Consider the following 13,636-nt stretch of genomic DNA (forward strand, 5'->3'; position numbering starts at 1 on the left):
GTTAAACTTTTTGAAAAATATATTTCTTCGTTACAGATAAAATGAGCCAAAATTAAGGGTGAGCACATCTATTTCCATATTTTATGAAAGCTTTCCAACTGTTTTTGGCAAATATTTTTTTCATATACAAATATTGTTAAGCTCTGAACATGAATCAATTGCAAAAGTGGCCATACTCTCAAAGAACTCACAATTTACTTGTAAAATCTAGAAATAAGGGAATAGCTTGCTAAATTGTAGGATCCAGACTGAGTATCCTAAGGAAAGGCATTTCTGTGTGTATGGTAGGGTTGATTGACTAAGGAGTTGAAATCACTGTTTACATTTGCATTCGTTGATTTTGAAGCTTTACAGAGTAAACAAATGCATATTTAATTCTTTAATGCTTAAATAAATGTTTAAGATTCTGAATGTACTGACGTGATAATAGAGATAAAAGTCTACCAATATGTCTACCAATGAAATGCTACGTCACTATAAAAAAGGAAGAAACGTTTACCATTTGCAATAGCATGGATGAAACTGGAGAGCATTATGCTAAGCAAAATAAGCCAGTCAGAGAAAGATAAAATATTACATGATCTCACTCATATGTAGGGAATAATAATCAACATAAACTGATTAACAAAAATAGATCAAGAGATAAATGGCAGAGGAGGGGGGTTGTTAGAGATCAACCAAAGGACTTGTATGTATGTCCTTACAAAACAATTGAACACATAGAGAGGTGTGGTGGGGGCTTGCCCTCTAGGATGCAAGTGAGGGGGGGAAGGCGGGATCAACAGGGAAAAAAGAAACATGTAATATTTTAAACAATTTAAAAAACTGTGCTGCATCTACACAATGGAATATTATGCTTCTGTAAAAAGGAAGGAACTCTTGCCATTTGAAACAGTATGGATGATTCTGGAGAGCATCATGCTAAATAAAATAAGCCAATCAGAGAAAGATAAATATCTCATGATCTCACTCATTTGTTGAATATAATGAAAAACATAAACTGATGAACAAAAATAGAGCCAGATGGGGAGGAAAACATTTTAGAATATAATACAAGTAATCCTGTTTTCTGCAGATTTTTATTTCCTAAAACTTTTGTAATATCATACTATGTTAGTACAGTTTTAGTAAAACTATTATACTTAAAATCCTTTTTTTCTTTAAATATCAATGTTTATTGCATGAAATATTATATTTAAGATTTTAAAATTTAAAAATAAATAAAAAGATTTGGAAAGGGCTCAAGAGCTCATCAGCAGATGAGTGGATAAAAACATGGTGGTACATTTACATAATACTATGCAGCTATAAAAAAAAAAAGGAACTCTTCCATTCGCATGGATGGACATGGAGAGTAAATATGCTAATTGAAATAAGCCAACCAGAGAAAGATCACATCATCTCACTCATCTGTGGAGTCTAATGAATGAAATAAACTGATGAACAAAACAGATTCAGATACAAAACTATGAACAGACTATGAATGAATTTCAGAGGGATGGTGGGAGTGGATAGTGTATGTGGGGGGAGAGATTAATCGGGGAATTGATATGCATATACCCATAGCCCATGGACATAGACAGTAGCATGGCAAAGCCTTGGAAGGGGCAGGTATGCGGAGGAGGTAGTTAAAGGTAGAAAAAACACAAAGGAGACCCTTGTAATATTTTCAGCAATAAAGATAAATTTTAAAAATAAATAAAAAATATAATCTCTGCAACTGTCATCCAAGTAATTCTTTGTCAGCTGCATAATACTTTATCTCCCTTTCTTCACAAAAAGTGATTACAGACACAGTCACCTCTAACTCCCTACAATTAAGACATCCATCCATAATAAATTACAAATCACAGGAAAACTGCAAAGTTGACGCAGCTGAGTGATACCACTTTTAGATATTACACAGATTTGTATTTTTAAAAAGGTCATTACTTTATAGTGTTTTGACTTGCCATAAAATGCTGACTGTTCATCAAATCTATTTACTTTGGGTGTAGAAGTTATATTTTAACTTTCTGATTGATGTCTCTTTGAGCATAATCAGGAGCCATGATAAAAGGATCAGCCATTTGAAAAGAAGCCTGTGTGCCTCCAGGATGCCTAGGAAGTGGATTTCAGTTCTGCTGCTGCTACAGCTGAGTTGTCACTTCAGACCTGGAAGCTGTGGGAAGGTGCTGGTGTGGCCCACAGAATACAGCCATTGGATCAACATGAAGACAATCCTGGATGCACTTGTGCAGAGAGGTCATGAAGTGACTGTTCTGACATCTTCAGCTTCAATTCTTGTTGATCCTAATAAACCATCTGCTATTCAATTTGAAATTTTTCCTACATCTTTAACAAAAGATGATTTTGAGAATTTTTTCATGCGGATTATCTCTAAGTGGACATATGATCTGCCAAAAGATACATTTTGGGGTTATTTTTCATTAATTCAAGATCTCACTCTTGAATTTACTGATGGTATTCACACACTCTGTAAAGATGTAGTTTGGAACAAGAAACTTGTTACCAAACTACAGGAATCAAGGTTTGACATAATTCTTGCAGATGCCATTGGACCCTGTGGTGAGCTGCTGGCTGAGCTACTTAAAATACCTTTTGTGTACAGTCTCCGTGCCTTTGCTGGGTATACAATTGAAAAGCATATTGGAGGACTTCCATTCTCTCCATCCTATGTACCTGTTATCTTGTCAGAATTAAGTGATCAAATGACATTCATGGAGCGAGTAAAAAATATGATTTACGTACTTTATTTTGACTTCTGGTTCCAAACATTTAGTGAGAAGTGGGATCAGCTTTACAGCAAAGTACTGGGTAAGTCATGTCTTTTACTTGGTATCATGAAATCCTGACTTTCTTAGTGCTCTAAAAGGTGGTTAGTATAAGTATTAATTCAGAGAAATGTGTCTTTTATAAGTAAGATGATAAAATTACATTATAAAAGATGATCTTTCATTCTCACAAATATTATGGAAATGCTTAAATTATAAGGTCATTGAGGAATTGCTTTCTCTTTTATAGTTTAACTTGATTTAAAAACTGAAATATTTTTCCACATTATTTGAAGGGTTCTTTCATACTAGAGAGAGAGAGTGCTCTGTGCCAGACTCAGGACCTATAATTTGAGTTTTCTAATGATTTCAGATTCCTTCACTAAAAACTTATAACTCATCTGTTGATGGGTGGACATGTAAGTCAGTAAACTACATTTTGTGAAAAGTCTTCCTTAACTAAACACAAAATGAGTCAAAATTAAGGGTGAGCACATCTATTACCATTATGAAAATGTTCCAGCTGTTATTTATAAGTTTTTTTTTATTATTATTAATGCACAAGTATTATCAGGCTACTAAATTTAACCAAATGTAATTATCGAACCACGAACAGAGCCATACTCTCAAAATCTCAGTTTTGGGGAAATCTAGGATAAAGGAAATAGCTTCCTAAATTGCAGAAAGTGGCCTAAATAATCTAAAAATAATTTGTTTCCATAGATATGGTAGATTTAATTGCTTGAAGAATTGAAATTCTTGTTTACAATAACATCTTTACTTCTGAAGCTTTACAGAATAAGCAAATGCATGTTTAATTCTATAGTGGCTTAAGTTTAACCATTCTCTATGATTCTGAATGTCTTGATGTGATGTTAGAGAGGAAGAACTGTTAATTTTTATCTATATTGTTAATATATATGAACAACATAATATAAAACATGTATATTTTTAGGTCTAGTAATAATTAATGTCGTTTTCTAATACTTTTTTAAATCGAATTTATTTAAACAATACAACAAAATTTAATCAACAATATAGTTGCCGTTGTTTTCTACTACTTGTGCCCAACGCTCAGGAAGCATTTTAATCCCTCTGTTGTAAAATTCTTGTGATTTTGATGCAAAAAATTCGGTCAATGCATTTTTGAGGCATTCTTCATTATTATATTTTTTTCCAAGAAGAAAGTTTTGCAAAGAACGAAACAAATGGTAATCGGAAGGGGCAATATCAGGAGAATATGCAGGTTGAGGGAGAACTTCCCATTCCAACTGGCACAGTTTTTCAGCAGTGATTCTTGCAGTATGCGGTCATGCGTTACCGTGGTGAAGAATTACGCCCTCCCGATTAATCAGCGCGGGTTCTTTTTCTCTTAAAGCTTGAGCTAACCTTTCCAATTGGGCACTATACACTGCACTTGTAATGGTTTGGTTAGATGGTAAAAGTTCATAATGAAGAATTCCTTTAAAATCCCACCAAACACACAACATCACTTTTTTCGCATGCAAGTCAGGTTTTGGCGTGGGCTGCGGAGCCTCATTTTTGTCTAACCATTGAGGCCGCCTTTTCAAATTAACATACAGCACCCATTCTTCATCTCCGGTAACAATTTGCTCTAAAAACGGCAAACGGTTTTGACGAGAGAGGAGCGAACTGCAAATTGTGACTCTTTGATTACGGTTGTTGTCAGTCAACTCATGAGGAACCCATTTTCCAAACTTTTGGACTTTGCCAAGTGCACGCAATTGATTGGAAATTGTTTTTTGTGAACAATTTAAAGTTGTCGCAAGCTCTTGTTGGGTAATTTGAGGATTTTGCACCAAAAGAGCTTGAAGAGCTTCTTGATCAAAATTGGACACAAGGCCTCGACCACTCTTGTCATCTAACGAAAAATTTCCCTCGCGAAATTTCTCAAACCAACGCTGGCATTTTCTGGCGCTAACTGCATCTTGACCAAGAGCACTACAGATGTTTTTTGCAGCCTCACTTGCTTTTCTTCCTAATTGGAACTCGTAAAGCATGCAGTGCCGAATATGCTCTTCATCCGCCATCTTCTTAGCCCTAGTTTTGCAACAAAAACTAAACCAAACACAAACTTTTTCAAGCAAAACTTGTTAATTGCACTTCACACGTTCTGTAGATACCACGTGTTTGAAGGTTATGTCAATACAAGTCAACGCCAAGCAAGATTTTAAACGAATGTTTAAAAACGACAGTAATTATTACTAGACCCGATATAAAAATACTAGAGGCCCGGTGCATAAATTCATGCACAGGTCAGGTCCCTTGGCCCAGCTGGCAATTGGGGATGGTGGAGGTTGAGGGAGAGCAGTCAGCTACAGGGAGGGACCACAGGAGGTTGGCCCCAGCAGCAAGCTACCCAACGGCCAATTCGATGAGTAATGGAAGAATGTCTGGGTCTCAGGTGAGGATGAGCCTGATTCAGGGCTGTCAGGGGCCCAACAGCAAGGTCTGGGTCAGTTTCACATCATAGCTATGGACGGGTTGTCCAGTCATTCTGGTCATTGGGTTTTAAAGGTTGCCTAGGCTTTTATATACAGAGATATCTGCACTATCAAGCCAGAGACACTTTAAACATTTTTGGGTGTTTTTTTTAAGAAAACAAAATGGTATATTCACATTACAATATTCATATTTTCTCTACTTTTTTTTTTTCTTTTTTCTGTACAGGAAGACCCACTACATTATTCGAGTTAATGCGAAAAGCTGAAATATGGTTTATTCGAACCTACTGGGATTATGAGTTTCCTCGCCCACTCTTGCCAAACTTTATATTTGTTGGAGGCCTCCACTGCAAACCTGCTAAGCCACTGCCTAAGGTAAAACTATTCCTGTTTATTCTGTTTTGCATTTTCAGTAGTAATGATTCTGTTTTCTTCATTCAGAAAGTCTGATCACACTGAGAGAAATATGGGAATATGGGTAAAATGACCTGCCAATTAGAAACTCATATGTTTTATACTATTTCCAGAATCTGAAAGTCATCATCATTACAGAATAACGAATTATACTTGGGAGATTTTGGAAATACGGTCAGTTAAATTAAGGCCTTCATTATTCAACACATAAAAAATGTCAGCCATTCATTCAAAAACTAATTTTAAATATATGTTATTGATTTTGTACAGAGAGGAAGGGAGAGAGATAGAGAGTTAGAAACATCGATGAGAGAGAGTCATAGATCAGCTGCCTCTTGCACACCCCCTACTGGGGATGTGCCCACAACCAAGGCACATGCCCCTGACCGGAATCGAACCTGGGACCCTTCAATCCCCAAGGCAACGCTCTATCCATTGAGCCAAACCGGTTTCGGCCAAAAACTAATTTTAAAGTGACTAGCACAGTGCAAGGATAATGGGTGGAAATACAGAAGAGCAGTGTAGATACCATTTTTATTCCCACACACTAGATGTGAATAAATGCATTGTGAAAAGTATTATAATAAAGAAAAGGCCGAGATCGGTTTGGCTCAATGAATAGAGCGTCGGCTTGGGGACTGAAAGGTCCTGGGTTCGATTCTGGTCAAGGGCATGTACCTTGGTTGCGGGCATATCCCCAGTAGGGGGTGTGCAAGAGGCAGCTGGTCGATGACTCTCTCTCTCATCGATGTTTCTAGCTCTCTATCTCTCTCCCTTCCTCTTTGTACAAAATCAATAAAATATATTTAAAAAAAAAAAAGAAAAAGAAAAAAAGAAAAGGCATAATGCTACAATAAGACTGGAGAGCATCCTATGGGAGTGGATCATAATACCTCTGGTGGCAATACCAATCTGGTATAAGTGAGCATGAGACATCCCTTGTTGTTGTCCTCCTTCAACAACAAAAATTTGTTATCTATCCACAAACAAAAGTGCCAATGCAGAAGGACGTGGAAAGAGTCTTGCCCACATATGCATCAGGTAATAGGCAGAAAGACTCGAGTACTGGCTGTGACACCTACAGGATATTGTGAATTGTTCCAGCCCCTCTTAGCTGCAGTCCAGGAGCACCTACCTAGCTTGGGCAATCACCTATGGAGGAGAGAGCTTTTGTAGAAGACCAGATTTCCAAAGGAGAAGTTACAGCACTCTATTGGAGCAAAAAATAGATGTATTTGAATGCATTGGTTGGGCAACAGGAAAGCTTGATTTTGCCAGCATCATTCCATTTCCAAGGCAGCTCAGTGTAAGGCCCGCCCATGACTGTGATTTCTCTCACAAGGACAGAGAAGCAGTGAGTGGATGCCAAGCTTCCCCTGGTTTGAAGGATGCTTTCAAAGAGCTCATTTCTCTCTCACAGCATCTAGAATATTGAATTGGGAGCTCAGTAATTGGCGAGAGAGAACAGATCTGGAGAGTGGCAAGATTACGGGAGGAAGGGGGGGTGGGGGAGAGACATATGTTAAAGAGACACAGTTCCTCCTGACTGCATTCTGTACTCCATCAGGAAGCCTGACCACAAACCACAAAGAAAACCTTTCTTACAGATCCCCCCATACTGGCATGTGGACACCAACAGTGCCCTACATTGCAACTCATTATTTCCTCCTCTCGGTAGCCAGCTCCATGTAGAAGCTGCCAAAGGCTGCAGCAAGAACAGGATTTGATAAAAGGCTAGGAAGCAAGAGCAGAATACAGACAAAGGTTTACAGATATGAGAGAACCACACACTTGAGCTGTAGCACCACCTCCAGGAAAATAAAAGAAAGAAGCTCAGCATCTAGCCTGGTGCTTTATATGGAGGGAGGACAAACAGGCTCCAGAATTCTCCCACAAGAGGGAGCATGAAGCACAGAGAAGGCATATTCATTCAAGATCTGGAAAAGCTTTATCTATAGCAATACTGATAAAAGGCATTTCTACCCTGAAAGTAGTAAACATAAGCAGGTGATTGGTAATTCAAATGCAAAAACAGCAATGCAAAATTCCAAAGAATAAGAAAAATCAAGGAAACATTAGGTCACCAAATTTTACAACAGTCCTTCAGAAAACAAATACAGAGATGGAGATATATGATTCACCCAATAAAATAGTCAAAATAGCTGTGCTAAGGAAACTTGGTGATCTACAACATAACACAGAATTTGTGCCCTGTTGGTTGGAATGTAAAATCAGTGCAACCACTATGAAAAACAGTTTGGAGATTTTTTAAGAAGTTAAACAGAGCTGCCATATGATCCACAAATCCACTTCTAGGTATACTTCTAGAAGTAAAAAAAAAAAAGGATATCAAAATATATCCATAATCTCATGTTTATTGCACCATTTTTAACAAGACACCATTTTTAACCAGAAACAACTTAAGAGATGTGAAATACACACACACACTCACACACACACACACACACACACACACTAAAATATTGTTCAACCATAGAAAAGGAGGAAATCATTTGAGACAACATAGATAGCCATGACCGTATTATGTTAAGTGACATAAGGCATGGTGAAAAAGATAAATATAGGATATTACTTACTAGTATATGTGGAATCTAAAAATGGCAAACCCCATAGAAACAGAAATATAATGGTGATTACCATGAACTGGTGAAAGGGAGATTAGTGGGTAAGAAAAAGTTGGTCAAGGGTATAAACTTGCAACTCGAAGATGATTAAGTTTGGGAGATATAGTGATTATAGCCAACAATACACTTTTTTAAATATATTTTATTAATTTTTTCCAGAGAGGAAGGAAGAGAGATAGAGAGCTAGAAACATTGATAAGAGAAAAACATCGACCAGCTGCATCCTGCACAAACCCCACGGGGGATATGCCCGCAACCAATTTACATTCCCTTGACCAGAATCGAACCTGGGACCCTTCAGTCCACAGACCGACGCTCTATCTACTGAGTCAAACCGGTTTTGGCCCAACAATACTCTATATACTTGAAAGTTTCCACAGATTAGATATTAAATGTTCTCATCACACACATAGAAAGATAATTATGTGACCTAAATAGAATTGTTCACTAATATTAGGTAGTAATCCAATTATCATTTATATAAAAGCCTAAGCTACTGATGACCAGGGACTAGATGTTCAATGCAGGAGCCGCCCTCTGGTGGTCAGTGTGCTCCCACAGCAGGAGCACTGCTCAGCTGACCAACAGGAACCAGACACATGGCTCCCAGCTGGCAAGCACAGCTGCAGCTCAAGCCTCTCCTACCTCTGGGAGGCAGCAGGCACAGCAGGAGCAGCACAGCACAGGCTCCACCCTGGCTGCCTGCCACTTTGCGCACTACCACACCCCTGAGGGACTGTGGGGATTCAGCCCAAACTTGCAGTCAGATATCTGCCAAAGGGTCCCTGTTTGTGAAAGAGCACAGGCCAGGCTGAGAGACCACACCGGTGCACAAATCCCTATGCTGGGCCTCTAGCAATATATAAAAGAATCAACTCAATACACTGCACACTTTAAGTCTTACAGAATGTGCCAAAACTGGTTTGGCTCAGTGGATAGAGCTTCAGCCTATGGACTGAAAGGTCCAGGGTTCAATTTTGTTCAAGGGCATGTACATGAGTGGCAGGCAAATCCCCAGTAGGAGGTGTGCTGGAGACAGCTGATCGATGATTCTCTCTCATTGATGTTTCTAACTCTCTATCCCTCTCCTTTCCTCTCTGTAAAAAATCAGTAAAATAAAATTTTTTAAAAACCTTACAGAATAATATATATCACCTAGAGGTCTGGTACAGTGGGTCCCTCAGCCTAGCTTTCAGGGATCAGGCTGAAACTGGCTCTCTGACATCCCCCTAGGGTCCCAGGTTGTGAGAGGGCGCCATCCAGGCCAAGGGATACTCACCAGGTCACAATTAAAGCCAGGGAGGGACAAGGGGAGGGCTCCAGGGTGTGTCCGGCCCTTCTAGCGAGTTCTGATCAGGGCCAATTAAGGCTGTCCTGCTGGGGAGGGTCTATGGGAGGTTGGATGGCAGGGGAGGGATCATGGTAGGGCTCCAGGGCATCTCAGGCCCATCTTGCCCAGTCCCAATTGGCTGGACCCCAGCAACAAGCTAACCTACTAGTCAGAGCATGTGCCTCCAGGTGGTCAGTGCACATAATAGCAACTGGTCCAACAGTGAATGAACTTTCAAACAGGAAGCATATTAGGCTCTTATTTTATAGGATTATATCTCACTTTTTAAACATTTGTTTGAAATAATGATTAGAATGAGACAGTAAACTTTTTATGTCAGGAGGGTTATGTCTTTATTTTCCAAAGAGAAAAAACAACTAAATTTTTAAAAACAGAGAAATCAACAGGGCGGGTGGGGTTGGATAGAAGACTATGAAGTTTGGACCAGATATGAAATTTTGGCTCCTTATACCTGTTGGGGTGGGGAGTTAGAAAGTACACTGAGTAATCAGGAATTTTTCTAGTACTGAAAGTAGTAAAATTTGAAAACTGATGAAAAGTCAGGGACCACAACAGAATAATTCTGAAACAATTCTGAACATGAGTTTGTCACAGCAACTTTAAATACATCAAACTGACTTACTCAAGAGGGTGACCAGATCTTTGGTGCACAGAGCCCAGTTGTACCTCTCCCACTGTGGGGCAGGTGCTCCCTGGGAGATTCAGTGAAGTGATTATAACGGCCCCTGATAGCCAGGTACACATAGCATATTCTACTAGAACTTCCATTTTACAATATGATTTCAGACCAAAAGGTGTTATACACAAACATGTCAGAAACATGGACACTCAGGTAAGTAACTAAGGATAATTCTGGATTATAAATAGAAATCTTAAGACTATTTTCAGGGAATTCTGAATAATAATAGCAGACTCATTAATTATAGTAATTCTCCAGCATGTAAGAAGTGATTTAGAGAGAGAGGTCCAAGATTTCATCAAAGGAAGACCCTGAGCTGACACCTTCACATGAACAATCAGAATACACACCTACATGAAGAGCATTTCCTCATGGAAAACAGGTGAGGGTTGACTAAACAGCTTCTGCACAAGAAATAAGAGCGAGACTGCATAGAGAATGTTGAGAAACTGTGAGAACTCTCCAGGCCCTGTGGAAACACTGGGATTGGAGGTGCCTGTGAGTGCCAATGTTTACATTCTCTTTCCACTGAGAGCATGGGCAGGAATTCAATTCAAGTGCTACAGCTCACCTACAAGGCCACCATAGCGTGCCCTAGGCCACTCACCCAACATCCGCCACCCCCAGGCTCAAACAGACAAACTGCCATGGCAGTGCTGCAGCCATATGCCACTGCCTACTCCAAACCCAGCCATACAGCCTACCAGGGTGACCACAAAGCTGAGTACCCTGGGAAAATTGTTCCATGTTTGTCTCCACTGTGGCTAGCCTGCATGCCTGGAATCCCCCTGGTACCTCAAGCAACCACATCAATTCCACTCAGCCTGCCGAATCCATGCAGCACACAGACAGCACAAAGATCATTCCTACACAAACCCACTCCATCAGGTTCAGGAGAAATGTTTCATCTAAATCCTAGAAATAAACACAGAAAATAAAACAAATGAAGAAATATAGAAGACTGGGAGTCAAAGCACATTGACCTAATACAGTGGTGGGCAAACTCATTAGTCAACGGAGCCAAATATCAACAGTAAAACGATTGAAATTTTTTTTTGAGAGCTAAATTTTTTAAACTTAAACTTCTTCTAATGCCACTTCTTCAAAATAGACTCACCCAGGCTGTAGTATTTTGTGGAAGAGCCACACTCAAAGGGCTAAGGAGCCACATGTGGCTCACAGGCCGCATTTTGCTGACCAGGGATCTAATACACACAAACAAACACAAAGAGGCAGAAAATATAGGGAGACAAAGGAACAGGCCCCAAATGAAAGAATAAAAGAAATCTTCAGAAAAAGAGCTATACAGTGAACATACAACCTTTGATGAATGAACCAGGAAAAAGCATAAAAACTGAACATATCGATTAATAGCAAAAAAATTGAAATATTAATAGTAGTTAAAAAAAAAATAAAAAACATTCCCAGTAAATAAAAGTTAAGAACCAGATGATTTCACAAGTAAATTCTACTGAACATTTAACTCCACCAATCAATAAATACCTATCCTTTTCTAATTATTCCAGAAATATTGGAAATGAAATAATATTTCCAAACATATTCTATAAAAGCAGTCATCAGTATCATGATAACAAAAGCAGACAAAGACAAAAAAAATACAAAAAAAAAGCACAAGACAGTAAATACCTCTGATAAAATAGATGTGAATATTTTCAACAAAATATTAGAGAACTGAATTCAACAATATATTAAAGGATTATACATCATACTCAAGTGGAATGTATTCTAGCAATACATTCAAGGATGGTTTCATATCCACATCAAAAATCAATGTGATAGACATCAACAAAACGAAAGATATAATCATGTGATCATCTCAAAAGATACAGAAAAATAGTATTTGACAAATCCAGCATCCATTCATTATAAAAACTCTAACAAAGTGGGTACAGAGAGAACAAAATGTCAACATAATAAAGACCATATATGACCAATAAAATCCACAGCTAATATTGTATTTAATGGTGGAAAGCTAAAAGCTTTTCTTCTGCAATCAAAAACAACACAGTGATGCCCACTATCGCCACCTTTATTTAATACTAGAGGCCTGGTGCATGAAATTTGTACATTGGGAGGAAAGGTCCCTCAGCCAAGCCTGCTCCCCTCTCACATACTGGGCGTCCTCAGGGGATGTCCTACTGAGGTGACCAGGATGATTAGGGGAAGGTACAAGCCCCATCACCCCACTGCTTAAGCCACTGCCAGTCATCACAGCCACCAAGGTGTTTTCATCAACACTGATTCCGGTCACTTCACCATGAAAAAAATGACAATTTTCTTTTAGGAATTTTCAAGATGTGTCTTCCATAGGATGTGACTTCTCTTTATTTATTTTTTTATCCTCACTTGAGGGTATGTTTCCATTGATTTTTAGAGAATGTGGAAGAGAAAGGGAAAGGCAGAGAGAAACATCAAAGTGAGAGGAACACTTTGGTTGCCTCCTGCATGAGCCCTGGCCTGGGCTCCAGCCAGGGAGGAGCCTGCAACCTAGGTACATGCCTTGATCAGAATAGAACCCAGACCCTGCAGTTAGACAGGCTGAGGCATTATCGACTCAGCCAAACCGGCTAGGGCAGAATATGACATTTCTTAGCCCTCCAGCTGCAGACCTTCATTTTTTTTCTCCAGGAGTGTGGTGGACAAACCCTAGATCACCTTTTTGGGTTCTTATTACCCAAGTAACTAAGAGTATTACTAGTGGCATACAGGGAGCTTAGCCAATAATCAGTCAGAAAAGATGCTTCCTCTGTAGTTCACACTGACCACCTCTGATCTTGGGCTCCAGGCCTGCCAAGACCTAAAGCCTCCTGGCCTGGGCAGGGGACCCCAGCAACCTCTGATCACCCAGCTCCACCACTGCCTAGGAGGCCCCTGTCTCAGGCTCTTCCCAGGTTGCTCAGGACCCACAGGGAAGCTCCCTCGGAGTGACCTGGGTGCTGAGAAAGTTTCCAGGACCTATGCTGCTGGGCACCTATATATGCAAATTAACCTCAATATTTATTGGGTTAAATTGCATACTCACTCTGATTGGATGTGGGCAAAGAGGAGGTAAGGTCAATTTATATGTTTGTCTATTATTAGGTACTAGAGGCCCGGTGCACAAAATTCATGCCAGGGGGCCAGGGGTATCCCTCAGCCCAGCCTGCACCCTCTCCAATCTGGGACCCCTCAAGGGATGTCCAACTGCCCATTTAGGTGGGATCAGGCCTAAATGGGCAGTCCGACATCCCTCTCACAATCCAGGACTGTTGGCTCCCAACTGCTCGCCTGCTTGCCTTCCTGACTAC

At 39.6% G+C, this 13,636-nt stretch overlaps 1 protein-coding gene across 5 annotated transcripts in view; it reads left to right on the plus strand.

The window, feature by feature from the left end:
* The window catches only part of LOC311625609 (UDP-glucuronosyltransferase 2B31-like), a gene marked incomplete at its 5' end in the record, with an annotated part of 175,748 nt that overhangs the window by 125,833 nt on the left and 36,279 nt on the right, over positions 1-13,636 (plus strand). Inside the window, 2 exons of one of the 5 annotated variants that reach the window (XM_084890111.1) lie at positions 2,172-2,817; positions 5,466-5,614. The exons of 2 other annotated variants lie outside the window; for them this stretch is intronic. In XM_084890111.1, the coding sequence (XP_084746237.1) occupies positions 2,172-2,817; positions 5,466-5,614 (795 nt within the window). Of the gene's footprint in view, positions 1-2,059; positions 2,818-5,465; positions 5,615-13,636 lie in introns of those variants that run through there. 2 more of the 5 variants (XM_084890114.1, XM_084890108.1) reach the window with 2 other exon arrangements.

The sequence above is a fragment of the Pipistrellus hanaki genome (assembly GCF_964339955.1).
Source record: "Pipistrellus hanaki genome assembly, chromosome: 1".
Taxonomy (NCBI): domain Eukaryota; kingdom Metazoa; phylum Chordata; class Mammalia; order Chiroptera; family Vespertilionidae; genus Pipistrellus; species Pipistrellus hanaki.